General features: G+C 36.9%; 1 protein-coding gene across 5 annotated transcripts; it reads left to right on the plus strand.

Moving 5' to 3' along the window:
• The first annotated feature begins 4,685 nt into the window (after positions 1 to 4,685).
• LOC125250032 (ribonuclease inhibitor-like) lies at positions 4,686 to 27,257 on the plus strand. 5 transcript variants are annotated; one of them, XM_048162335.1, is made up of 10 exons: positions 4,686 to 4,980; positions 5,894 to 6,007; positions 16,685 to 16,780; positions 23,088 to 23,258; positions 23,469 to 23,636; positions 24,043 to 24,213; positions 24,854 to 25,024; positions 25,232 to 25,402; positions 25,604 to 25,774; positions 25,891 to 27,257. In XM_048162335.1, exons 1-10 carry the CDS (start codon positions 4,922 to 4,924, stop codon positions 25,895 to 25,897), a joined length of 1,299 nt encoding a protein of 432 aa, XP_048018292.1. In that variant the 5' UTR covers positions 4,686 to 4,921; the 3' UTR covers positions 25,898 to 27,257. The 5 variants fall into 5 exon arrangements, 3 of the variants coding, with proteins under 3 accessions (XP_048018292.1, XP_048018293.1, XP_048018291.1); XM_048162336.1 differs by lacking the exon at positions 5,894 to 6,007; XM_048162334.1 differs by lacking the exons at positions 4,686 to 4,980; positions 5,894 to 6,007; positions 16,685 to 16,780 and adding an exon at positions 22,410 to 22,716.

Consider the following 27,257-nt stretch of genomic DNA (forward strand, 5'->3'; position numbering starts at 1 on the left):
ACATACAGTGAGTCTCAAGCTCCATTGTTTCCTCCTTCTTATGTAAATTTGATTTGTGCAAAAGACCTCTGAAGAACAGGCGAATCTCAACATAACACTGACTGTTACGTAACAGTCGGGATCATTAATATGTACGCCCCCAATATTTGCATATGCCAGCCCATGTTCAAGGCATTAGACAAGCCAGTATTAACGTCTGGAGCTGCACAGCCGAATCATCAGACTAGGTAAGCAAGCAAGAACAATAGCGAAAAATGGCAGATGGAGCAATAATAACTGACATGATCCATGATAACATGATATTTTTAGTGATATTTGTAAATTGTCTTTCTAAATGTTTCGTTAGCATGTTGCTAATGTACTGTTAAATGTGGTTAAAGTTACCATCGTTTCTTACTGTATTCACGGAGACAAGAGCCATCGCTATTTTCATTATTAAACACTTGCAGTCTGTATAATTCATAAACACAACTTCATTCTTTATAAATCTCTCCAACAGTGTGTAATGTTAGCTTTAGCCATGGAGCACTATCAAACTCATTCAGAATCAACTGTAAACATCCAAATAAATACCATACTTACATGATCTGATATGCTGCATGACAAACACTTTGTAAAAATCCATTTTGAGGGTTATATTAGCTGTGTGAACTTTGTTTATGCAATGTATTATAGAGTTTCGGGGGCGGGGAGTGCTAGGATTTAAAGGGGACACGCAGTGAATCTGCGCATTTTTAATTATGCCCCAAAATAGGCAGTTAAAAAATGTTATAATATAAAGTCTGTGGTGTATTTTGAGCTGAAACTTCACTGACACATTCAGGGGACACCTTAGACTTATATTAAATCTTGTGAAAAAGGGTTCTGTGGCACCTTTAATTTCATTCACAGATGTGAATCTCTTGACTGTCACGTGTGTATATAGATAAACAGAGTCTAGAACTATGTTCTCTGATCAGGTCAAGTCATCTTTATTTATATAGCGCTTTTTACAATGCAGATTGTGTCAAAGCAGCTTTACAGTGATAACTGGTAAAAAAAATGTCCAGCTTAAGTAAATTCAGTATTGATTCATTCCTTTGTAAAAATCAATAGTTATTAATTTAGTTAATTTATCTATACATCGGCAAGTAAACAGTGATGTCATCGTCCAGCTCAGTTCATTTCGCATACAATAGTGTCAATGCAGGTAGAACATTGTTGAATATCAAGTGTCCCCAACTAAGCCAAAGGCAACAGCGGCAAGAAACCCAAACTCCAACAGGGGAAAAAATGTAAAAAAATGTAAAAAAAAAAAAAAACACCTTGGGAGAAACCAGGCTCAGTCGGGGGGCCAGTTCTCTGGCCAACAGTAAACACTGCATGATTATGATTCAGGCAGCGTTACGTGTCATAAGTGATCTCCCAGTATGCAGTGGGGCAAACTCATCCAGCTGCCCACCAAGGACTCGTCCTCCATAGACAACACCTCTGAGCTGGGGAGCCCCAGAGCTCTGACCTTTGACCTGCTGAACATGGTGATCTGCTTCAAGTGGATGGCCATCTTCCTGGAGCAAGTGAACATTTTGTCCTCAAAGTTGATGTGTGAGAAGCAGGAAAAATGGGCAAGCATAAGGATTTGAGCGAGTTTGACAAGGACCAAATTGTGATGGCTAGACGACTGGGTCAGAGCATCTCCTGCAGCTCTTGTGGGGTGTTCCCGTTCTGCAGTGGTCAGTATCTTTCAAAAGTGCTCCAAGTAAGGAACAGTGGTGAACCGGCGACAGGGTCATGGGAAGCGAAGGCTGGCCCGTGTGGTCTGATCCAACAGATGAGCTACTGTAGCTCAAGCTGCTCAAGAAGTTAATGCTGGTTCTGATAGAAAGGAGTCAGAATACACAGAGCATCAGTTTGTTGCGTATGGAGCTGCATAGCTGCAGACCAGTCAGGGTGCCCATGCTGACCCCTGTCCACCGCCGAAAGAGCCAACAGTGGACACGTGAGCATCAGAACTGGACCACGGAGCAATGGAAGAAGGTGGCCTGACAAATCATGTTTTGTCGTGTGTGTCTCTTACCTGGGGAACACATGGCACCAGGATGCACTATGGGAAGAAGGAAAGCCGGTGTAGGCAGTGTGATGCTTTGGGCAATGTTCTGCTGGGAAACAATGGGTGCTTCTCAATATCCCTCCTCGTTTCCTCGCTCCTCCATCCTCCATCCTATGACCCGGAAACCAATCAAGCTCAGCCATCTTGAAGGACATTTCAATTCTCTAATTGCACCACGAGGAGGCGAGGATCGAGGAGTGAGGAGGCTTCCTGAGGAGTCTTCCCGAGGAGTCTCGAGCAAGGATACACAGGTGTATCCTTTGTGGAAGTCTTTCTTGTCGAGAAACCTGATGCATGTATACATTCTCCTCCCCCTTCATATCTGTCTCAATCATTTAAATGTATGCTTTACTTTAGCATCTCACCAGTGGCGTAGCGTCTGGGTGTGCAAAGTAGGCACGTGCATATGGGGCCCGCTATTACGGGCTTAACCCCAAAGTATACTTCGCACTGTCTGCATTGCAAAATTTTCATCATTAGGAGGGTTTGCGGACGTCCACACTCCCCATCCACTTGCAATCTGAATAAATGGACCATAAAACGGTCCATGCCATGTCTTAGCGATGATAGTATTTGACCAGTATTCGCTTTTCTGTCATTTTTAAAGTGGGTTTCTGCAGTAATGTAAGTAGTACATATGCTACTGTTCAAAAGTTTGGGATTAGTAAGGTTGGTTATGTTTATGTTTCTATATTGGTTAGGTTCTTTATGTTTATCAAGGCTACATTCATCCGATTAAAAAACAGAAATATTGTGAAATATTTTTACCATCTGTTTCTATTTTAATAATTTTTTTTTTTTTTTTTTTTTTTTTGTGATGCAGAACTCATTACTCCAGTCTTCAGCATCACATGATCTTTCAGAAATCATTCTAATAACTGATTTGCTGCTCAAGAAACATTTATGATTATTATCACAGTTAAAAATGGTTGTGCTGCTTAATGAAGTGTGGAAACCATTATATAGTGTATGTTTTCAGGATTCTTTGATGAAAAGCAAGTTCAGACGAACAGCATTTATTTGAAATAAAAAAAGTATACATTTCTTAAATCATAGTTATTCCAAACTTTTGTCCTGCAAATCTTAAGAGTGATAAAAAATGCCAGAATGTAACAAATGTTTTAGATACCACAGTTTAAAGAAGTTTAATTTTTCAAGTGTCTCTAATAGAAGCCTAATTAAGAGCATCTATTTATGAAACATTATAACTTGTGAAAAATGTTGACTGAGTGTTTGTTGTGCATCAAAATAGATCATGCATGTGTATCAATGATCATTGTGTATCATCCAGGCACACAGGGTCAAAGAAAGAACAGATGAAAACAGTGTAGGTTGCAAAATGTTTATTAGGCCACTGATATGGTTGTGGCTGTTATTTCAATCATTGCCAGAGGAATAACTGTCTTAAAGCTTCATAAGGTAAGGTAACAGAAGAGCAATAAATAAATAATTTAAATGATGGTTCATGTATTTGGGTCAAAAACATTTAGATGTCCACATCAATAGAAATGCACAAAAGTTATTTTATAATCATAGAAAGCACATTCAATGCAAGTAAAACATCTACTTTTAAGGTTTCAAATAAGTTTTGTGAGAATAAAATGTCAAAATGTGGGAGAAATAATGTTCCATTGTCATTCAGTGTAACACTGATATTTATGTAAAAATTGAAACAACATACTTATTCTGACCTGTACATGTTAAAATATATAAAAGAATAAGTGAGCATGCTAAATTTTATTGCATTTTAAATGAGAAAAAAAATCATGCTGACAAATGGGCAAAACCTCAGATAGTGGCAAAGTTTAAATATGTCTTTAATATGACATAAATAGATATTTTGTTGTAAATATCTCTGACAAGATTGTTACACTGAATTACATTTTAATAGGTGTCTTCTGTAATCATGGTAAAAATGTATGATATTTAATTTTTTTCATTGAAAATAAGATTAAACAGGACCCATTCTGATGTATTGAACAACAACAACAATTCAAAGCTGTATTACGCTTACTGTTTTCATGCTTGAAAACCTTTTTTTTCCCCGTCTAGGCCTATATCTGCTCTTCTACTGGAAATCAGTGTAATCATTCAGGTGTTCTGGAACTTTTGGTCACAGTGCAAGTGGAACCCTAAAAATTGTGATCATTTTAATTTGTAAATATATATTTTTAATTATTATTGAAAACATGAAAAAAAAGACATTTCAGTAACATTTTTCAGCACTGTATGACTTTTACAACCAGACAGCAAACAGAGAACATGGAGCATGTTGATTAGGCTGGCTCGGAGCAGGGTAAGTTACACACATCATATGGATCACCACACCAGTATATGTTACAATATATATATATATATATATATATATATATATATATATATATATATATATATATATATATGTCCACAGATAAATTTATACATGTTTATTTCAGGTGTTGCGGGCAGTGACGTGTTCAACAAATGATAACTAATAAAAGACAGTTTTAAAACATAGCAATTACAAGTGAAAGGACAATGAAATGAAATCAATTTGACTAGTTTAGACAAAAGTTCGCGCTGAAACTATATTTACCTTTTTTGAAATAATCCATTAAACCTGCTGAGAAATGAGGAGCGTGAACATTCAGTTCCACGCGCATGTGCGTGAAACTCATGAATATTAATGTTAACTCCGCCCACTGAAACCGAAAATCTCTCTCAATACCTGCTCTGGGGAAAAGATGTGCCTGACTCTCTTCTGTTCACCTGAGGTGGTTATCAAAGTACAGTCCATCGGCCTATGCTGGCAACAACTTTCAAACAAGTTTCTTTCATTTAGATTTTAGATTGATGGAACATCATGGAGGTCAGCATTATGAATACTTGTCCACGGACACTTTTCCACACAGGTGAGTAACAATTATTAAGGAATCGATTATATTTTAATTTTGTTGGGTTTTTTTTTTTTTTAATCACCCGCTATCTATAGGACCACTGTGTTTTGCGCACTATAATGTATAGTCTGCATAATTTTATGTTTTAAAGTAGACATATTCCCTGCCAGCACATTTCCTTTGGTATAGATTCAGCCCAAAAAAACAGCTGAAGTGGCCCAGATTAGAACGTGTTTAACTGGTTTGTGAAGATGTGACTTTATGCTAGATGCGCATTTTTAAGTTTCGATTTAAAAAAAACTTTCATAGGCCTACAAATGCCATTTGCATTGCGCACGGCATATTCAGAAAAAAATATTCATTTCATATAACTTTATAACTTTAAATGTATGTAATAGGACTACTTTAAATCCATTAAATTCGGGAACACTGAATAAACGTCTTAATCGAAAGACTTACATATTTATGGTGATTTATGAAGTATGTCATGTAATATTTAGGAGAAGCATTTTGATGAGAAAACGACAATGTCATTCAAGTGTCGTACAATGTAGTGAGCGTGATGCACAAGTTAACATGAGCCCAGTCCTTCCCATGATGGAAGTTTAATGTTAAGTTGACTTTTTGTTGTTGTTGTTGTTGTTGTTTTGGTTTTTTTTTTTTTTTTTGACGCAGTTTATTATTGTATTGTAGTTTGTCACAACTTTTGCCATTACAAGTAGTGAAATCCCTTTTTTTAATCTTGGCAATAATACCAGCATCATGTAGTGTTTAATAATTAAAAGTTGGTAAAGTGTGGTTTTCAGGCACAAATGGCACCATTTCCTTGTTGTTGGTAAATATTTCATTTAGCATAAATATTCAGTTAATCAACAATCAATCATTATAACAGTGTCTCAATCTAGTTTCCCTTCATGTTTTGTTTTAGTTCAGTCCAAATGCAAAGACCAAAGTCATCAGCATCCAGCTGTGTGTCCATCAAGAGTGACTGCTCAATGGATCCTCCACCTAAGCTTAGTGGACACACTGATCCTGGGTTTAGGTAAACACTGTAAGGACTTAGCCTATTTATTAGCTCAATTTAATTGTTACAGGGAATAAGAATTGAATCAACTGTAAATGATTCAGAATTAATATTTAACACTTCATCAATTATTCGTCCAGCGAAAATTGAGGTTAGAGTATTTTACCAATTCTGGATAAAATATTATTCTGCGGCCAACAGTAACAATATTTTATTATGATTATTGTTATTATTGTAATTATTATATTATAAGCAAGAGGTAACTTGATCTTTGAGTTTAAGACAGTAATTTGATACACAGCACAAGAAACTCGTATGTGAAAATCAAAACAAGATTTATTGACTACTTCTAATGATTACAGGAAACTAAGGCTAAACACACACACACACACACACACACACACACACATACATGCACACACATTCGCGGAGTTGATGAGTTATGAAAAGTCCCAAGTTCAGTGCTAACTTAACTCATAACCTGAGGAAAATCACAAAAGCAGAGCTTTGGCTTGATTCTTTAGGTTTAAAGGAGTTTCACCAGTTTCCAGCAAGAGAGAGAGAAGTTTGCTTGTACCTGCGTTTGCTGTGACAGCTGAGGTAATCGGGTTGTTCCGTGACTCGTGTACAGCGGAATCCCGTTCTGGATTGGCTGTCTTTCAGGTGACGTCTTCTCGGGAAAGCCCTGTGGGTTGCGCGGAAGCTTTGAAGGATGCTGCTGGCTGAGCGTCTGGCTTGAGCGGCTCTCTTCTTGGGAGACTTTGGTCAGATATTTCACGAAGTGTTTTGGAGTCTGGATGTGACGGCTGTCGAATGATCAGCGGCGCAGCTCGTGGTTGAAGTCGGGTGTTCGATGGAAAATCAGCCCCGGTCAATCAGTTATCAATGACCCATGCGACTTTTCCGCCGTGGTCAAAGTAGCGGTGTTTCGGCTACCGGCTTCTGACCGATTTCGAGCGATTTCTGACCGACTTCTGGCCTTTTCTGACTTCCAGCTTCTGACAGCATAGTTTTAAGGGAGCGATCCTCCAATGAGACGTTGCTACGGAGATTAGACACGCCTCGTCTATTGTCTATTGATCACATCGCGTGATATCTGCAGAACATTCTCCTGTTTTATTAACAACTTTATAAAGTTTCTTAATATTTTCCTGATACTGAATTTCAATGTTTCATTCACACAGAATTACACAGAATTATAAATTCTGCATTTAGAACTCAAACATGGCACACTTCTTACACACATATTACTAGACTGACCTAATTAAAACAATGATTACAATAATGCATTTGAAGAAAACCCACATATTGAATACATTGAATAGACATGTTAGTAATTACATCATGGCATGTATTATTCTGTATATAGTTAATACTTTAAGTAATCGACAATTGTCCCTTTTGAGATTCAAGATTGAGTCCTTAAGCATAGTTTAAACTTTGACCGGAGTCACGAGTGACCGGGTCACGATGGACGGTCAACACAAGGGAGGTATTGATAGGACAGATTCGTCTTTAAATCCGTTGATGGGTATTTTCCTGTTCCGTCCGATAATACAAGAGGGTTTTGTGAGAGAATCAATAGATTTAATGTGATCAAATCCACGTGATGGGTTCTGATTAGTTTATTGCTGATGAGCTAAGAAGTCCTTTAGACAGAGTCCTTTGTTAAAAGAAGTCACGTCATCACTTCAGGAAATGGATCTTTTGGACCAAATGAAGCTTTGTTCAATCATGCCTCTGGCTGATGAAGCCATTTGGTAACGTCTGTCGAACGAGTCCCTACAACACTTTAAACCATTTGTCTTATTATATATTCTGTGCCGAAATTGAAGAATTTTTATTTAATTCAGTTATGGGTCGACGCACTTTGGGGCCAATGCAATCTTGTTTGTTTGTTTTTTTGTTTTGTTTTTTGGCAAGCATTTACAGCGTAATCTAGGGCTGCACGATTAAGACAAAAATCATAATTGTCGATTATTTCCTTGAAATTGTAATTGCGATTTATTAATTACGATTATCACAATTTACATTGAATGATGTTTTGAATAGCTTTATACCAGGGGTTTCCAGCCCTGCTCCTGTGTCCTGTTGCATGAAGCTAGTTGAACAAACTCTGAGTTTCAGTGTAGATTTAGAGTTAACAAATCCAGACAAATCGAACTTGGTTTAGATCAGGATTAACGGTTGCACAACATTCGGTATAAACGTTCTCTGTCAACTCGGGTTTAATCCAGAGTTTGCGATTAACTCTGAAGCATGGGCATCTGAAAGTGTGACACGTGCGGCAAACAGCCAATCCCACGGGACAAGGAGAACGTCAGTCTGATTCACTTCTTACGAGAGAGCCACACAATTCACTTCTCTTCTGAAGATTAAGAGATCGTTATGAAAAATATCATGAAATTAAATGTGTTTACAAGGCAGGAATAAACACTGATGCAGTGAAGGTTTGAGAAGGCAGCTGAAAGAAAATATCTGACTATATCGATGCATGTGAATCAAAGAAATGCCTAATAATTTATAATATAATAATTTATATTAGTTTCACAAAGAGCTCAAATGAATACACAAGCTTAATTTGTTTAAAAGATTTAAATATCGATGCATGTATTATATATTCATTATAAGTATATAATAATCATAAGTATAATATAATCATTATATGAATATACTATTATATAAATTATACATAATTAATTCAAAAAGTATGAATAAAAAATTAGCAGCAAAAGATGAGCAATTTTGTCTCTAAAATGTTTTTACTATGAACTGATTTATTTTGGAGCAAGAGATACAGGGGGAGTGGCTCTATTGCATCAGATACATGTCACTTTACTCACAGCTGATTGGCGAGTTTGGGTTTGTGATCTCTAACCCAGAATAAAACCTGCTCTGGAGCAGGTTAGCCAATCCACCTTCATGAGCCTGAAAAACCAGTTTACTCAAACTAATCTTGAACTTACTTGGGTAGAAACTGAAACTGGCTTTGTACAACAGGCTACTGGAGAGCTAGAATCCTGCAGATTTCAACTCCAACCACAATCAAACACACCTGAACCAGCTATAATTAAGGTGTTCAGGGCTGCTTGATCATTACAGACAGGTGTGTCGGAGCAGGGTTGGAACTAAAGTCTGCAGGATGGTAGCTCTTCAGGAGCTTTATATCATTGTTTGAAGAAACTGCATGCCATATTTTTATTTACAAGCTGAAAACACTCTTCCTGAATTTTTTTTTCATATTGCTTTTCTATAGCATTAAGCTTCAAATGTCAACTTTACATTGGTTTGGTTTCTTCTTTAAATAATAATGAAATATAAACATATGCACCATTTTCCTGGTTGCACCTCCACAAGTAGGAACTCTGAAGTGACGTAAACTGTGCTTGTTGTTGTGACTTTTATTTTGACGGTGCTGAGAACAGCTCAGCCAGATCCTGAGCCCACAGTGCTTGCATTCTAGGGATGTGTCATGATTTTCGAATATTTGATTAGTTAGGTTTATTGTCTTGAAAAAAATTCCCCATGTTTTCGGTGCTGATGCGGTGGTGACGCGTTCATGTAACCAGAATGTACTGGCGCGTGCTGCCAATAACGCACATAAAAGCTGTTAATCAACTCTCAGACAACAGAGACACATGTGCCCTGTCCAAACACCCAGACTTATGGTCTTTGCACTTGACCACTTGTCTACTTGCATGACATATTTCCTATATTTGGCCCAAGTGTTCAAGTTGGCGTGAAGACTACAAGTGTGTATAGGACTTTTGTTTGCCCGATGGGACACACTTATAATCTTGCAAAAACATGCAAGTGTTTACAGCTTTTATTATTATTATTATTATTATTTTCAATACTTTGCATTTTAAAATAAACTTCTAAATGTCTGTTTAGTAGTTGCTATGTAACTAACAGAAGACTTTAATAGACTTTAAAATTTTAAAGACAATTTTAAAATTGTGGTGCTTCTTTAAGTGATAAAAAGCAGTTGCAAATGTTGTACAAAATTCACATAGCCTACTGTGCAACACTTTATGTTTTACTACCAAATAATATGTAATCATATATAATCTAATTAAAGGGTTAGTTCACCCAAAAATGAAAATTCTGTCATTTATTACTCACCCTCATGTCGTTCCACACCCGTAAGACCTTTGTTCATCTTCAGAACACAAATTAAGATATTTTTGATGAAATCCGATGGCTCAGTGAGGCCTGCATTGACAGCAGGATAATTAACACTTTCAATGCCCAGAAAGCTACTAAAAACATATTTAAAACAGTTTATGTGAGTACAGTGGTTCAACTTTAATATTATAAAGCGACAAGATACTTTTTGTGAGTAAAAAATAACAAAATAGCGATTTTATTCAACAATATCTAGTGATGAGTGATTTCAAAACACTGCTTCATGAAGCTTTACAATTTTTTGGTTCGAATCAGAGGTTCGGATTGGCACATCTGAGTCCTGACCTTAACCTAAGTGTAAGTCTTTGGGATGTGCTGGAGGAGACTTTACAGAGTGCTCACCTCTTGCATTGTCAATACAAGATCTTGACCAAAAATTGATGGAAATAACTTCACAACATTTATTTCTATCAAGAGGTGCATCAATTTTTGGTCAAGATCTTGTATTGATAATGCAAGAGGTGAGCACTCTGTAAAGTCTCCTCCAGCACATCCCAAAGACTTTTAATGAAATTAAGGTCAGGACAGGTGCCAATTTATGTATGAAAATGATTCTTCATGCTCCCTCCCAACAATTCTTTCACAATTTGAGCCTGATGAATCTTGACTTTCTGGAATATGGCCTTGATACATCTTCCTACGTGGTTGTTTAAGAAATGAAAAGCTACACACTCCATCTTTTAGGGTTAAAAGGACCATTGCCAAACATAAAACATGCTAGAAACATAATAATCATTGTAATAATGATCCATCCATAGACTCTTAAGTATTTGCCCAATAAAATCCAAACAGCGACTTTTTTTTTTTTTTTTTGGTCAGGCAGTGTATTTTATTTCCTGTCGCCGATTACATTCCCCTCCAGTTAGATTCATAACCATTAATATTAATAAGATAACCATTAGATTCAACCAATCAGCATACACTTATGTCTTATGTCACAGCATGACTTATGGGGCCTGCCTATCTGATGTGAAAGCTTGGCTATCTTTAAATTTTCTCAATCTTAATGAAAATAAAACTGAAATAATAGTGTTCGGTTCATCTAACTCTCCTAGTCAAATAACACTAGGTAATTTAACACTTTCTGCATAGCCTTCAGTGAAGAACTTGGGATTTGTTTTTGATGATTGTCTAAAATTTGACAAGCAGATAAATTTAGTAGTCAAATCCTGTTTTCTTCAGCTTCGTCTTTTAGCTAAAGTAAAACCTGTCTTATCTTTTAAAAATTTTGAAAGAATAATTCATGTATTTTTAACATCAAGGCTAGACTATTGCAAAACAGCTAAAGCCAAACAGCTTTATCCCGGTTACAGAATGTACAAAATGCGGCAGCAAGACTTTTGACAAGTACTAAAAAATGGGACAATATTACTCCAGTGCTACGGTCTTTGCACTGGTTGCCTGTACGATACCGTGTTGATTTTAAAATTCCTCTTTTAGTATTTAAATCTTTAAATGGTTTGGCCCCTCCTTACCTTTAGTATTTACTGACAGAACATCGTCCAGTTGTGTCTCTCCGGTCGTCTAATCAGAGAATGTTACGTATTCCGAAAACAAAGTTGAAAAGTAGAGGTGATCGCGCCTTTTCAGTAGCTGCTCCCAGATTGTGGAATGCATTACCGTTTAGTATTAGATTTGCTCCTTCCCTATCTGTTTTTAAATCTAGGTTAAAAACTTACCTTTTTGAACTAGCATATGGATAAGGATGAAATGTATTGTATTGTGTGTTTTTATATATATACATATATTTATACAGGTCCTTCTCAAAAAATTTGCATATTGTGATAAAAGTTCATTATTTTCCATAATGTAATGATAAAAATTAAACTTTCATATATTTTAGATTCATTGCACACCAACTGAAATATTTCAGGTCTTTTATTGTTTTAATACTGATGATTTTGGCATACAGCTCATGAAAACCCAAAATTCCTATCTCAAAAAATTACCATATCATGAAAAGGCTCTCTAAACGAGCTATTAACCTAATCATCTGAATCAACTAATTAACTCTAAACACCTGCAAAAGATTCCTGAGGCTTTTAAAAACTCCCAGCCTGGTTCATTACTCAAAACCGCAATCATGGGTAAGACTGCCGACCAGAAGGCCATCATTGACACCCTCAAGCGAGAGGGTAATACACAGAAAGAAATTTCTGAACGAATAGGCTGTTCCCAGAGTGCTGTATCAAGGCACCTCAGTGGGAAGTCTGTGGGAAGGAAAAAGTGTGGCAAAAAACGCTGCACAACGAGAAGAGGTGACCGGACCCTGAGGAAGATTGTGGAGAAGGACCGATTCCAGACCTTGGGGGACCTGCGGAAGCAGTGGACTGAGTCTGGAGTAGAAACATCCAGAGCCACCGTGCACAGGCGTGTGCAGGAAATGGGCTACAGGTGCCACATTCCCCAGGTCAAGCCACTTTTGAACCAGAAACAGCGGCAGAAGCGCCTGACCTGGGCTACAGAGAAGCAGCACTGGACTGTTGCTCAGTTTTGCATGTCATTCGGAAATCAAGGTGCCAGAGTCTGGAGGAAGACTGGGGAGAAGGAAATGCCAAAATGCCTGAAGTCCAGTGTCAAGTACCCACAGTCAGTGATGGTCTGGGGTGCCATGTCAGCTGCTGGTGTTGGTCCACTGTGTTTTATCAAGGGCAGGGTCAATGCAGCTAGCTATCAGGAGATTTTGGAGCACTTCATGCTTCCATCTGCTGAAAAGCTTTATGGAGATGAAGATTTCGTTTTTCAGCACGACCTGGCACCTGCTCACAGTGCCAAAACCACTGGTAAATGGTTTACTGACCATGGTATTACTGTGCTCAATTGGCCTGCCAACTCTCCTGACCTGAACCCCATAGAGAATCTGTGGGATATTGTGAAGAGAAAGTTGAGAGACGCAAGACCCAACACTCTGGATGAGCTTAAGGCCGCTATCGAAGCATCCTGGGCCTCCATAACACCTCAGCAGTGCCACAGGCTGATTGCCTCCATGCCACGCCGCATTGAAGCAGTCATTTCTGCAAAAGGATTCCCAACCAAGTATTGAGTGCATAACTGAACATAATTATTTGAAGGTTGACTTTTTTTGTATTGAAAACACTTTTCTTTTATTGGTCGGATGAAATATGCTAATTTTTCATGTTTTTAACAGTTTTCATGAGCTGTATGCCAAAATCATCAGTATTAAAACAATAAAAGACCTGAAATATTTCAGTTGGTGTGCAATGAATCTAAAATATATGAAAGTTTAATTTTTATCATTACATTATGGAAAATAATGAACTTTTATCACAATATGCTAATTTTTTGAGAAGGACCTGTATATGGTGATATGTATATGTGTGTATAATTTTCTTTTCCTTTTTTATTGTTTTTTGCATTGATGTTAAGCACACTGGTCAACTGGTGTTGTGTGTAGTTGTGCTATAGAAATAAAATTGACATTGACATTGACATTGGTTGTTCCTTTTGTGCTGGGTTTGACCTTTAACACTCTGAAGTAGTCGTGATTCGCCTAAACCCAATCACAATGCACCATAGACAAAGCGATAAAGTACCTTGCTCCGCCTATATAAATATCACTTCATCCATCACCCCATCTTCTCCATCTCTCAAAATGGACAGTACAAAGTGCAAAGGTGGGGCTGAAAAGCTCCAGGATAAGAAGCTTAAGAGTTTGGAGGATGATGCCACCAAAATGTTTTCAAATTGTTCAAGACGATCTGAACGCACTTGCCATTGCTCAAGAGACTGCTGGTCAAATCCCCAAACATGAACAATAGTGATGTGGGGATAGTAGTTATATCCACAGACACTGCGGATAATTCACAGATAGTAAAAAAAATAAAATGACATTCCAATTAACTGCGGGTGGGTCGCGGGTGTATGAGAGATAAATCATTAATATGTTGATTTTAATAACACACGAAACTCTCATTTTGCGGTAAAATACAACGGACGTGTGTCACTCTGTTACTTTCGTTTTATATGTGTAATGTATATCTTTTCATGGAAAACCAATCAAGGAAAACATGCATAGAGCACCTCCTAGTGGTCATTATATGACACACAAAGGGAAAAAAAAAAACTACATGATACTATTTCTTAATAACTTAACAGCTTTAACTAAAAATTTACACAAGCTTAACAGAAATTATTCTGATGGAAATATTAAAATGATTAAAGCTTAAATTTTCATCAGGCACTAAATTGAGGACTCTCAATAAGCTAAGCAGTTGTGGTATCCACTTGTTTAAACTGCAAATATATGGGTGGTGTCCGACTGGAATGATTCTGGATCATAATGGTGGGCCGCCTGGCTAAAAATTCCAGGGCTGATTTTTTTTTTTTTTTTTGTCCTAGTCCAGCCCTGAGTTTAGTAGTGCTGTGCAAGTAAGATGAAGGGTGAGAAGAGGTATGTTTGCAGCAATATTTAATATGTGTCATTAATACAAATAAAGTGTTTGAAATTGAAATTGAAATTGAAAATATTCAAATAAACAAGATAATCTGACCCACTGAGCAAATTACGTCCAGAAGACGTCTTTTTGAGGTCTTGTCTCAGGTTGAAAAGACGTCCACTGAGGGGCCAGAATGAAAGTTTTTATGACGTCTTTTTTTGACGTCTTCTGGACATCCGATATAGACGAACACGCAGAATCACCAAAGGAGAAAAATCACAATTTTTAAGCCACCATCGTGGAGATGAGTGTTTGCTTTAGTTGGGCTCTTGACCCTTGCCTTATTAATATTAGAGTTTGTTTGGGCTGTTAACTGAGTCATAACATCCAGACAAGTAAAGAGAAATGATCAGGTGTTGGTTATGGTCTCACATAATCATTATTTGACCTGAACTCATGAAGAGCCCAATCTCTGAGTTAGATTTACATTATTGATTACAGCATCACTGTGATTCTACAGCAGAAGATCAGCTTTTACAATATGATTCAAATGATTTCAGAAAAGGTGTGTTGAACAAAAAAAAAAGTATTCATTTTAGGCACACACAGACATCAAGAATCAGCCCGTGAATCTCAACAGTGGTGACCATCAAAAAGCATGTTGCAGTGCATTCTGGGAGCCACCAATCAAAATTCATCCATGGCTCCCATCATGCATTGCTGCATGAATAAATTATGAGCTTAATTGTCTTAGTAATTTCCTTTATTCTCATATTTTATTTTGTTCCGTTTATGCGACTTTTTAGTAGCTTGTTTTCTAATGTTCAGAGTTGATCTGTTGATCAGAATATGTTGCTTGTCACCGTCATTGAGATTCACAGGCTGATTCTTGATGTCTGTGTGTGCCTAAGAGAAAAAAAAATTTATCATGTGAAATCCTTTATATTATATTGATAAAGCTGATCTTGTGCTGTAGAATCACAGTGCTGCTGTAATCAATAACGTAAATCTAACTCAGAGATTGGGCTCTAAATGAATTCAGTGATTCAGGTCAAATAATGATTATGTGAAAACATAACCAACACCTGATAATTTCTCTTTACTTGTCTGGCTGTTATGACTCAGTTAACTGCCCAAACAAACTCTAATATTAAGAAGGCAAGGGTCAAGAGCCCAACTAAAGCAAACACTCATCTCCACGATGGTGTCTTAAAAATTGTGATTTTTCTCCTTTGGTGATTCTGCTTGTTCGTCTATATTGGATGTCCAGAAGACGTCAAAAAAAGACGTCATAAAAACTTTCATTCTGGCCCCTCAGTGGACGTCTTTTCAACCCGAAACAAGACCTCAAAAAGACGTCTTCTGGACGTAATTTGCTCAGTGGGGTCGACAGGCAAGGAGCACACAAACGCAACTTTGCAACATATAAGCAACGACAATAACAACAATGAACTGATGAAATTAAGGAGTATAAATACACAGGGTGACATTCAACTAAGCAAGACACAGGAGAAGAAACAAATCAGTAACTATGGAAGCAACTGAGAACACACCAGATCCCATGGAAACCAATGAAACAGGAAAAAGTAAACAAAGGAGACAGGAATTCAGATGCACCAGTAATCGAAAAACTTCAAAATGAAAGTCTCAGAACAGAAATTATCAAACATAGATACGATAATAAGAGTGTGAATTACATTCACTTGTTTTCAACTTCAATGAACAGACTGGACCACCCAGAATTGAGCTGTGTGTCCATGAAGAGTGACAGGTCAATGGATCCTCCACCTAATCTTAGTGGACACACTGATCTTTATCTTATTATATGGTTTTATCTGTTTTAAAACCAAGAAAGAATTGTTAAAATTTAATGCTGTAAAGTGTCTTCAAAACCTGTATGCAATGCATTTTAGAATCAAGATAACATAATTAATGACTCCAAGGTGTGGACTATAACAGTTAATTGTTCTGTTAGTGTTATGTCTCTAACAGGATCGACTAGTACATGTTAATGACATATTTTAGTTACCTAAAACAATCAATTATAACAAAAGTGATTATTTTTATGAGTGTGTAAATTTCATTCACTTGTGTTCATCTCAATGCACAGACTTGACCACCCAGAATCCAGCTGTGAGTCCATGAAGAGTGACTGCTCAATGGATCCTCAACGTAACCTTAGTGGACATACTGATCTTGGGTTTAGGTAAATGCTGTAATAATTTGTTTGATTATATTATAAGCAGTAAGTTTATATCCAATCACATTGATGATGTTAGTAAATAAATCAGACAATGCTCTGGCAATTTAGTAATATCCCAGCAGTTGTGGTCTTGACCAGTCTTGAATCAAAATCCCAAGTCCTCTTAGTCTAAGACTGGGACAAAACCGAGTAGAAATGTGGTTGAGACCAAAACAAGACCTTCAAAAAATGGTCTTAAGACCGGTCTCAAGATTAAGACCGGTCTTGAGTACTACAACACTATCAGAGAGTCCTTGTATTCCCTGGGAATCAAACTCATGACATTGCCGTTGTTGCCATGCTCTTCTGAGCTGTAGGAATACCTTCCACCACTGCATTTTACACTGTTCAGACAGACTTTCTGGTGTTTGTGCTATGTTTCTCTAATACAGTGTAAGGAGTATCAGAGTGTTATTATTTTGGGAAAATTTTACTTTTACTTCACTACAGTCCAGTAGCGTAGCCATGATGGGGCCTGGGGGGAGGGGGGATTCTGATTGCTTAAAATAAAAAAATATGGAATTTTTAATTTGTTAGCCTAATTGATAGATTGACCAATGCTGCACAGTAAAATGCTATGGCTGTTACTGGTTTGATTATGTCATGTGTTGTGCCTATACGCTGTCATTATCTTTACATGTTCATTAGCCTAACAACATGGAAGGAGGAAGGGGGAAAAGTGCCATCTACATCTGAGCCTACTTCTCCTTTCCACGACATATACTGATATTATGACAATTGTAGCAAACTTCTGTTAACTTGTTACAATTAATTATAAATATTCGTATCAGTTAATTAAATGAACTTAATGTAGCTGAATTAATATTAATCAATTAACCTGTCCGGCCAGCGAACACTCAGTATTGATGTTCTATTAACCCTAAGAAAGGATATTTTTCGTGGCCACAGAAAAAGAACTCTTTCTTAGTATCTAGCTGTGATCACAATCGTTAAATTATCAACTCGCACAAATGTACATAAAATCTTTATTTAACCAAATAATGAACACAATATTAACCTAATCTAAACAAACACACACGGGTAAAATGGAAAGTAAATGGTTGTGAAAGTAAATGGAAGCGGAAACAGAAACAGGGAATGAAGCTATGGAAAAGAGTCATTTAACCATCTGAACAGAACCATCAGTTTCTTTCTTCAAAGCACCTCATTAAGAGGGGTCTACCGCTTATACGAAACCCCTGTTTAGTTAGTTCATTGAACAATACTTGCATTTGCCTAAGCTGTTGAAAGAACATCTGGTGCAGTCTCAGGAGAAAGTCTTGATGGTTTGGTCAGATGGTGCTGAAGTTGCAATCGATTCCTTCCATTTTGAATGAAGAAATGATGATGAACTTTAGGTTTTAGTTTGACTCTATTATGGTTACAGAAGTTACACATGGTTGATCGATGTGCTGAGGGCTGGCGGCCCACAACCTCACTGTCGGGTTTTCCAGTCCATGAACAGCAACCAGGAGAATAATCAAGAGATAGAGTGAGGTCACTCCAACAGTGCCGTTTAACTCCTGAGGGAGGTTACTCCTCTCGAGTTTGGCTTGACCAATGGGAAAGGTACAATTTTCCAGAAGGAAATGTTCCTTTGTTTGGAAACTGACTCAAACCGACTCATTGTGTAACTGGATTGTGTATTGTGTAACTATTGACATCATTTCACTTGGCCGCCATCTTTGAAACGCCTCTCGGGCATGCAAGTGCAGCTCCTATTTCTTTGAATGGGGAAACATCAAATTTGGAACATCAACATAACATACAACAACCCTCCCATAAATTTTTGTTTCTAAATGCTCGAATCATGACAAAAAAATGCATTTTTCATGCTGGACCCAGCTAATGTGCATGCGCAGTTCTAAGTGCACGTCTCAGAACACTAAAGCTGCATCCTCCGGATGTCGCGTTTGAAGGCTGCATATGTCATGGAGATGGTCTCATTTAAGAAAGTAACCATTAGATTGCAAAGCAAGAAAGAAATTACAGTATTTTACACCTAATGAGAAATGGCAGTCTTAATAAGACATCCTTGATGACATATGCAGTCTTCAAATGCGATCTCTGGAGGACGCAGCCTCCAAAATGAGATGCAGCTTGACTGTTTCTATAGGAACCGGATCTCCTAACAGCAGCTGCACTGCTGACGTGATGACTTTACCAATCGAAGACTGGCTCCTTGATTTAGAAGGCGGGACTTGTTCCACCCTATTGTGCCATGCACTTTCTCCCATTCATAGTAATAAGAGTCAGTGTTGGGGAAGCTACTCTGAAACTGTAGTTTGACAAGCTACAAGCTACTCATAAATTAAACTACAGTCAAGCTACCCTTTTGAAAAAGTAGTTAGCTACACTACAAGTTACTATCAAAAAGTAGCTAGCTACATTGAAACTACTTTTAATTTTTTATTTTTTTTTAAATGACATAGCTTATTACAAATAACTGGATAACTGTTAATGAAGAATGTTTAAGTAAGATGTTTAAAACAAAGCATTGCACTACAATTATGATTTCAAAGCGTACTGTTTTATTTTGTAAACTATATCAAAAGATACAATACTCAAATGTAGCCTATATCTCACACTGACTCTCTTTGCACGCTTTATATATAATACATTCAGAATTTTAATATAAGTTTTGATTTTCATGCTTTGAGAGGACCGACCACCAATTGCACTCTGCAGTTTCAGAAATGATTTATACATATAAATGCAGGATTCATGCTCAAAATTGCTACCATAACCATAACACGGGACAAACATATGCAATAATAAGCAATGTAAATGCAGACTAGAAAAATATTAGTATTTTTGTAGACTATCAATATTTTTGAAATTCTATTTCAATTATTTGTAAAATGACTTAAAATCTTAAAAATCTCACTATACATTGCTATTCTTATTATGGTGGAGCTGTTGTTTACACATTACATCTGCACTTTACTGTAGCACCCTCACTTATTTCAGAAGCACCCTCAATGATTTGATTCTGGTACCAGCCTGCACTTAAACCCAACCGGAACTTAAATTGAATACACAGAAAAAAGCAGGTTAAACTCACAGCACATGCAGTGATAAAGATTTGAAATGCGAATCATGCGTGAATATATTATTAGATCAGCCTTTGCCGTGTGATAGGCCTAAGTGCACTAAGCTATGTCGCGATTTTGTTTTCGTTTCAACTGATGGATGCTGCTTTGCCAATGCAATGACACAAAACACCACGTTAGTGATCTGTTCATTATAAAACTGGCGGGACAGATTAGACTATGGCGGGTCACCGCTGTAATAAAATAGTTCGCATACATTTGATATAGACTGCAATAAAGCAGGACAATCAATTTAAAAAGGCTATTATTCACCTGTATGTGCTTGAAGTCTTCTACACAGACAGCGTTTTAATCATTTGTTTATAAATTAAGGGTTCATGCAGTGTGAAACCCACCCCTGTCACATAATCATCAGACGATCTCTTCTCGGTGAACTGTAAAGCCGCAAGATGCATGATATAACAATAGATGGCGGTAATGCACGATTTGTGTTCGTGATCTGAAGATGATGTGCTGCTTCAATGCATCGCAGAACGCAAATGGAATGTAGCTTGTAGCTTTTGGTCGCGATACACCGCTACTTGCTGGAAAATGTAGTTAACTACTGGAAAAGCTACACTGTTTTAAAAGTAGCTGAACTACATACAAGCTACTGAAAAATGTAGTAGCGCCGCTACATGTAGTTAACTACTCCCCAACACTGATAAGAGTACACTGTCTTTCTGTATATAAAGTTTTTAGTAATAATAACACATTAATTCCAGGATTGATACATAGGCAAAAGTCTTGCATACAACAGTATACAGTACAAAAGGCACTATAAAAGACAGTAATACTCATACATACAATGTTCTGGAAACATGCCTGTTCATTCATAGAAGGAACAGTCCTTTTAAGGGGGCATAATGTGTGTTTCAATAGGGAAATGGATTGGACTAAACTGCCGACTAAACTACCTAATCTAAAGGAAGACATTGTTAAACAAACTGGTAGTCATTAAATATACTATATGAAATATGCATATTAGTTATCTAATGATTTAATTTTATTTAAATCTTACAACAGTGACACTCAACATGCTGAAGCCCTCAAGACATTTAGATCAAATTTGAGGAAGAATTTTCAGTGTCTGTATGACGGAACAGCAAAGCAGGGAAGCCCAACACTCCTGGACGAGATCTACACAGAGCTCTACATCACAGAGAGTGAAAGTGGAGAGATCAATAATGAGCACGAGGTGAGACAGATTGAGACACAATCCAGGAGAACAGCTAAAGAGGACACACCGATCAAATGCAATGACATCTTTAGACCTTTACCTGGACAAGACAAACCCATCAGAACTGTGCTGACAAAGGGAGTCGCTGGCATTGGAAAAACAGTCTCTGTGCAGAAGTTCATCCTGGACTGGGCTGAAGGGAAAGAGAATCAGGACGTCCAGCTCATATTTCCACTTCCTTTCAGAGAGCTCAACTTGATGAAGGACAAAACACTCAGTCTTTCAGAACTTCTTCATGTCTTTTTCCCTGAAACAAAAGGAATGAAACCATTCAGTGATGAATATAAAGTTGTCTTTGTTTTTGACGGTTTGGATGAGTGTCGTCTTTCTCTGAATTTTAATGTGAAACTGTGTAATATATCCGAATCAGCCTCAGTGGACGTGCTTCTGATGAACATCGTTAAGGGGAATCTGCTTCCCTCTGCTCTCATCTGGATCACCTCCAGACCAGCAGCAGCTGATCTCGTCCCCTCTGAGTATGTCCATCGAGTGACAGAGGTGCGAGGCTTCAATGAGCCACAGAAGGAGGAATACTTCAAGAAGAGAATCAGTGATCAGAGTCTGGCCAATACAATCATCACACACCTGAAGTCATCCAGGAGCCTCCACATCATGTGCCACATCCCAGTGTTCTGCTGGATCTCAGCCACTGTTCTAGAGATGATGTTGAGTGAAGCAGAGAGTGGAGAGATTCCCAAGACTCTCACTCAAATGTACACACACTTCCTGATCATTCAGACCAACATAAAACATGAGAAGGACTATGAGAAGAAGGTGAGAGATGAAGACATGATTCTCAAACTGGGCAAACTGGCATTCCAGCATCTTGTGAAAGGAAACCTGATCTTCTACGAGGACGATCTGAGAGAGTGTGGCATTGATGTGACAGAAGCATCAGTGTACTCAGGATTGTGCACTCAGATCTTCAGAGAGGAGTTGGGCTTGTATCAGGGGAAAGTCTTCTGCTTCATTCATCTGAGCATTCAGGAACATCTAGCAGCTCTTTATGTGCTGCTTTCATTTCTTCTGTACAAGATGGATGTGCTTAATGAAAACCTCAGCTCAAAACATGCATGTCGCTCGATATCTGAGCTGCATCAGAGAGCCGTGGACATGGCTCTGCAGAGTAGAAATGGACATCTGGATCTTTTCCTCCGATTCCTTCTGGGTCTCTCACAGGAGTCCAATCCAATGGTCCTACAAGGCCTTCTGACACCTGTTAGAAAAATCTCATACAGCAAAGGGAAAACAGTTGAATACATTTAAATGAAAATTAAAAAGAATCCCTCACCAGAGAAATCCATCAATCTGTTCCACTGTTTAAATGAACTGGGCGATCATTCTCTCATGAATAAAATTCAGCAGTATGTCAGATCTGGAGGTCTTTCAAGTGCCAGATTGTCCGCATCACAGTGGTCAGCTGTTGTCTTTGTTTTATTAACCTCAGAGTATTTGGATAAATTTAAGTTAAAAATATACATAAGCATCAGTCAAGGCCAAAACCACATGTCGCCAGATGAAGTACTTCAGAAGCTCTTGCCTGTAGTTGAAGCCTCCAGATTAGCTCAGTAAGTCTGAGGACAGTCACCAAAAGTTTGTGTGTGTGTGTGTGTGTGTGTGTGTGTGTGTGTGTATTGTAGTGCAGTGATTCTCTGTTCTATGCTGTCTGTGGTAATATAAACTTTGTCTGGTTTTCTTTTAACAAAAGACAGTCTTGGATCAGTATACAAAAGATCTACAAAAGAGATTAGCATATTTTTTTCAGATTGAAATTTACATTAACACACAATAATAGCAAAAAACATTAAACCCACACAGATCTAGTATCTAATATCACAGTCTCTCTGTGATTGTGTAGAGAGAGTGTGTAGAACTGAGAGATTGTGTCATTGTTCCTGCTGAACTGAGAGAGTGAAGAGTGTGTCATTGTTTTCTGCAGGTTGAGTCATTGTAATATCACAGCTGAAGGTTGTGCTGCTCTGGCTTCAGCTCTGAGATCAAACTCACAACTCAGAGTGCTGGATCTGACTGAAAATAATATAGGAGATAAAAGTCTGACACTGCTCTCTGATGGACTGAAGGATCCTCACTGTAAACTGGAGAAACTGTGGTAAGATCATACATTAATCTTAACAGAGACAATAATCATTATTTTAGGGGATTCTTGTTGGTTCAAAGTGATTTACATTAACACACAATAAGCAAAAGTAAACAAAGAGTAATAAAATCATTAAACCCACACAGATTTAGTATTTAATATCTCAGTCTCTCAGTTTGTGTAGTTCCTGCTGAACTAAGAGAGTGTCATTATTTTCTGCAGGTTGTTTGATTGTTATATCACAGCTGAAGGTTGTGCTGCTCTGACTTCAGCTCTGAGATCAAACTCACACCTCAGAGAACTGAATCTGTCTGAGAATGAAATAGGAGATAAAGGTCTGATGCTGCTCTCTGATGGACTGAAGGATCACTGTAAACTGGAGAAGCTGATGTAAAACCATATATTATTCTTAAAAGAGAAAATAATATTTTTATTTTAATTCCTACTGTATCATATTTGAGCTAAATTTTCAACATTATCAAAAATCTGTTGTACACAATCTACTACATGCCGTGTGTCAGCTGATTGATATTTTATAGTTTTTTTAGCAAGTAAAAGGGCTGTTAGTATAATTGTAAAAATGTGTCCCTTCAGTTTTTTTGTTCTAAACATAAGAATAATCTTTATTGTTAGTAATATTTCAAAATGATAATTTTCTGAACTGAAGCAAATTTGGTTTACTTGATTATCCATACTTTTTTTCTTTTTTTAAGAAAAAACATGTTCAAATGTGTCAAATATGAATCATCATGCTTTTGAACTGTGACAGTGAAGAGTGTGTCATTGTTTTCTGCAGGTTGAGGTATTGTGATATCACAGCTGAAGGTTGTGCTGCTCTGGCTTCAGCTCTGAGATCAAACTCACACCTCAGAGAACTGGATCTGACTGGGAATAAAATAGGAGGTCAAGGTCTGACGCTGCTCTCTGATGGACTGGAGGATTCTCACTGCAAACTGGAGAAACTGTGGTAAAATCAAACATTAATCTTAATAGAGATTAAAAAAATGTTATTTTAACCCTTTAATTCCAACTGTATCATATTTGATCTAAATTATCAACATGATCAAAACCCTGTTGTACACAATCTACTACATGCCGCCTGTCGCCTGATTGATAGTTTTTTTTTTAGATAGTAAAAGGCCTTTTAGTATAATTGTAAAAATGTGTCCCTCCAGCTCGTGGTTCACATGCATTATTGCTATAAAAACTTTACTGATTTTTATTAAGTAAACATAAGAATAACTTTTATTTTTAGTAACATTTCAAGATGATAATTTTCTAGACTGAAGCAACTTGATTATCCATACATCACATTTTTTTCTTTTTCTTTTTCTCATATTCAAATGTATCAAATATGATCATCGGGCTTTTGAAGGATGTTTATTTGTTTATTTATTTCATCTCTCAATCATCACTGTATTGCATTGCATTATGTGTTTTAAAACTACAGAGCTTTGATCATAAAACTAAACATAATATAAGCAGACAGAGAGTAACAACTGATATTTATATAAATTTTATGTCAGTGGTTCTCAACTCCGGTCATGAGACCCACAGCTCTGCACATTTTGTAAGTGTAACAGAGATTGTGTCTTTGTTTTCTGAAGGTTGTATGATTGTTATATCACAGCTGAAGGTTGTGCTGCTCTGGCTTCAGCTCTGAGATCAAACTCACACCTCAGAGAACTGAATCTGTCTAAGAATAATATAGGAGATAAAGGTCTGAAGCTGCTCTCTGATGGACAGAAGGATCCTCAATGTAAACTGGAGAAACTGAAGTAAGATCATACATTAATATTAAGTGCAACAAGAATCAAAGACATTTAAGGGGTTATTCTCCTTGTGTTGTTCAAATCATAGTGATTTACATTAACACACAATAAATCAAAAGTAAACAAAAAAGTAATAAAAACAAAACCATCTCAGTCTCTCTGTGGTTGTGTAGTTCTTGATTAACTAAGATATTGTGTTGTTGTTTTCTGCAGTTTGAGTTATTGTAATATCACAGCTGAAGGTTGTGCTGCTCTGACTTCAGCTCTGAGATCAAACTCACACCTTAGAGAAATGAATCTGTCTGGGAATAAAATAGGAGGTGCAGGTCTGATGCTGCTCTCTGATGGACTGAAGGATCCTCACTGTAAACTGGAGAAACTGTGGTAAGATCATACATTAATCTTGAGACAGGTATCATTATTTTAAGGGATCATTGTTCTTTTTTTGGATAATTGTGATTTACATTAACACACAATAAAGTAACAAAAACATTAAACCACACAGAATTAGTATTTAATATCTCAGTCTCTCTGTGGTAGTGTAGTTCATGCTGAACTAAGAGAGTATGTCATTGTTTTCTGCAGGTTGTTTTATTGTGATATCACAGCTGAAGGTTGTGCTGCTCTGGCTTCAGCTCTGAGATCAAACTCATACCTCAGAGTGCTGGTTCTGTCTAGGAATAATCTGGAACATGCAAGTGTGAAGCATCTCTCTGCTTTAAAAGATAATCCACATTCTAAACTGGAGACACTATTGTAAGAATTGATTCATATCAAATAGTATAATAATATAATTTGAACTAGTCAATCCTCTGAACAGATGTGTCAGCAGTAATGCATATGTTAATGTCTGTGTTTTATTTTACTGACAGCTATTAAATGATGGTGAATATGTGGAGCCACTACAGAGACATCATCATCAAAACCAGTCATGGTGGACTTTACTGTATATAAATGTACATTATTTTTTTCTATAAGATCTAATAAAGTCTTCCTTTAATTCCTGTATTAATGAATTGTTTTTTTTTTTTGTATCATCAGCCATCTCAGTGAAGTGAGCTGAAATTCATCTGTGTTTTGGGGAACTACATGTTTTATAAGGTTTAATGATAATGCCTTTGTCAAATGTCTTCCTGAGATTTTATTGAAGCTCATCTGAAGAGGATATTTGCCATTGACACATTATTATTTTTCTGTCTTTTCTAGTGTTGAAAGGCAAAGTGGTTGTGATTAAAGTGCAAATTTGTATGTAATATTGTAATATATGTGTTCAGAAGCAGCGCTACATCATGAGTATTTCAATTGAATCAGTTATTCCTTTCAGCACAATCATGATTTTTTTTTCTATGTAAATTAGGCTAATTATATTGTATCTTATACACAAAAGTCAGCAATATTTACAATTCACAGAATTGTAGATATGTTTGGATATTTGAATAGTAATTAAACAAATGGTGCATTAATCATGAATATTCTCAGATAGGGCCTACACAATCTCATACAACAGTGAAAGTAAATAGTTACGGAGTCATTAATATTATGTCACATGTCATACTGCACTGAGGTGCGGTCTTCTGCATCTAAAAAGGACTTGAGAAAAATACAAGTTGTGCAAAATAAAGCAGCAAGACTTGTTCTGGGCTACTCAATTAAAACAAGTAGAGATCAGATGTATTCTACTCTTTCATGGCTCACTTTAAACCAAAGAATAATAGTTACTTTAAGCACCATGATATATAACACATTGACAATGAAAATGCCTATTTTTCTGTTTAATCAAATAGTGTACTGTAACTCTGTGCACAATCATAACACCAGAAAGGCAAACAATGGTCATATAATGACCCCCTATCAAAAAAATAATTTTACGAAGAAAACCATCCTGTATAGAGCTATTGTCATCTGGAATAACATTCCCATTGAAGTTCGTCAGCTTTGTAATAAGCTGTCATTTAAAAGTAGTCTAAGGTGTTATGTGTTGATGTAGGTTCTTATATGTCTTGATTAATGTAATTTAAATCATATTGTATTTATGTCTCATCCTGTTATGGACCGAAACCAGATTGTATGTATGTATGAGTGTGTGTATGTGTATGTATGTATATATATGTAATGTGTATATGTGTATATTTTATCTACTGTGATGATTGAAATGTTGTTGTTGTAATGTAACATTTTAGAATGGACCCCAGGAAGACTAGCTGATTATAATATAAATAACAAATAAACAAAAAATAAA

Source organism: Megalobrama amblycephala, linkage group LG17 (assembly GCF_018812025.1).
Source record: "Megalobrama amblycephala isolate DHTTF-2021 linkage group LG17, ASM1881202v1, whole genome shotgun sequence".
Lineage (NCBI taxonomy): Eukaryota > Metazoa > Chordata > Actinopteri > Cypriniformes > Xenocyprididae > Megalobrama > Megalobrama amblycephala.

What these genes read in the sequence shown, in the direction of transcription:
- LOC125250032 (XM_048162334.1), top strand. Translation starts at nt 22,415, where the DNA reads ATGAAAATTAAAAAGAATCCCTCACCAGAGAAATCCATCAATCTGTTC. An exon ending in TGTAAACTGGAGAAACTGTG is followed by an intron (nt 23,259 to 23,468) that starts GTAAGATCATAC and finishes TATTTTCTGCAG; the next exon opens with GTTGTTTGATTGTTATATCA. An exon ending in TGCAAACTGGAGAAACTGTG is followed by an intron (nt 24,214 to 24,853) that starts GTAAAATCAAAC and finishes TGTTTTCTGAAG; the next exon opens with GTTGTATGATTGTTATATCA.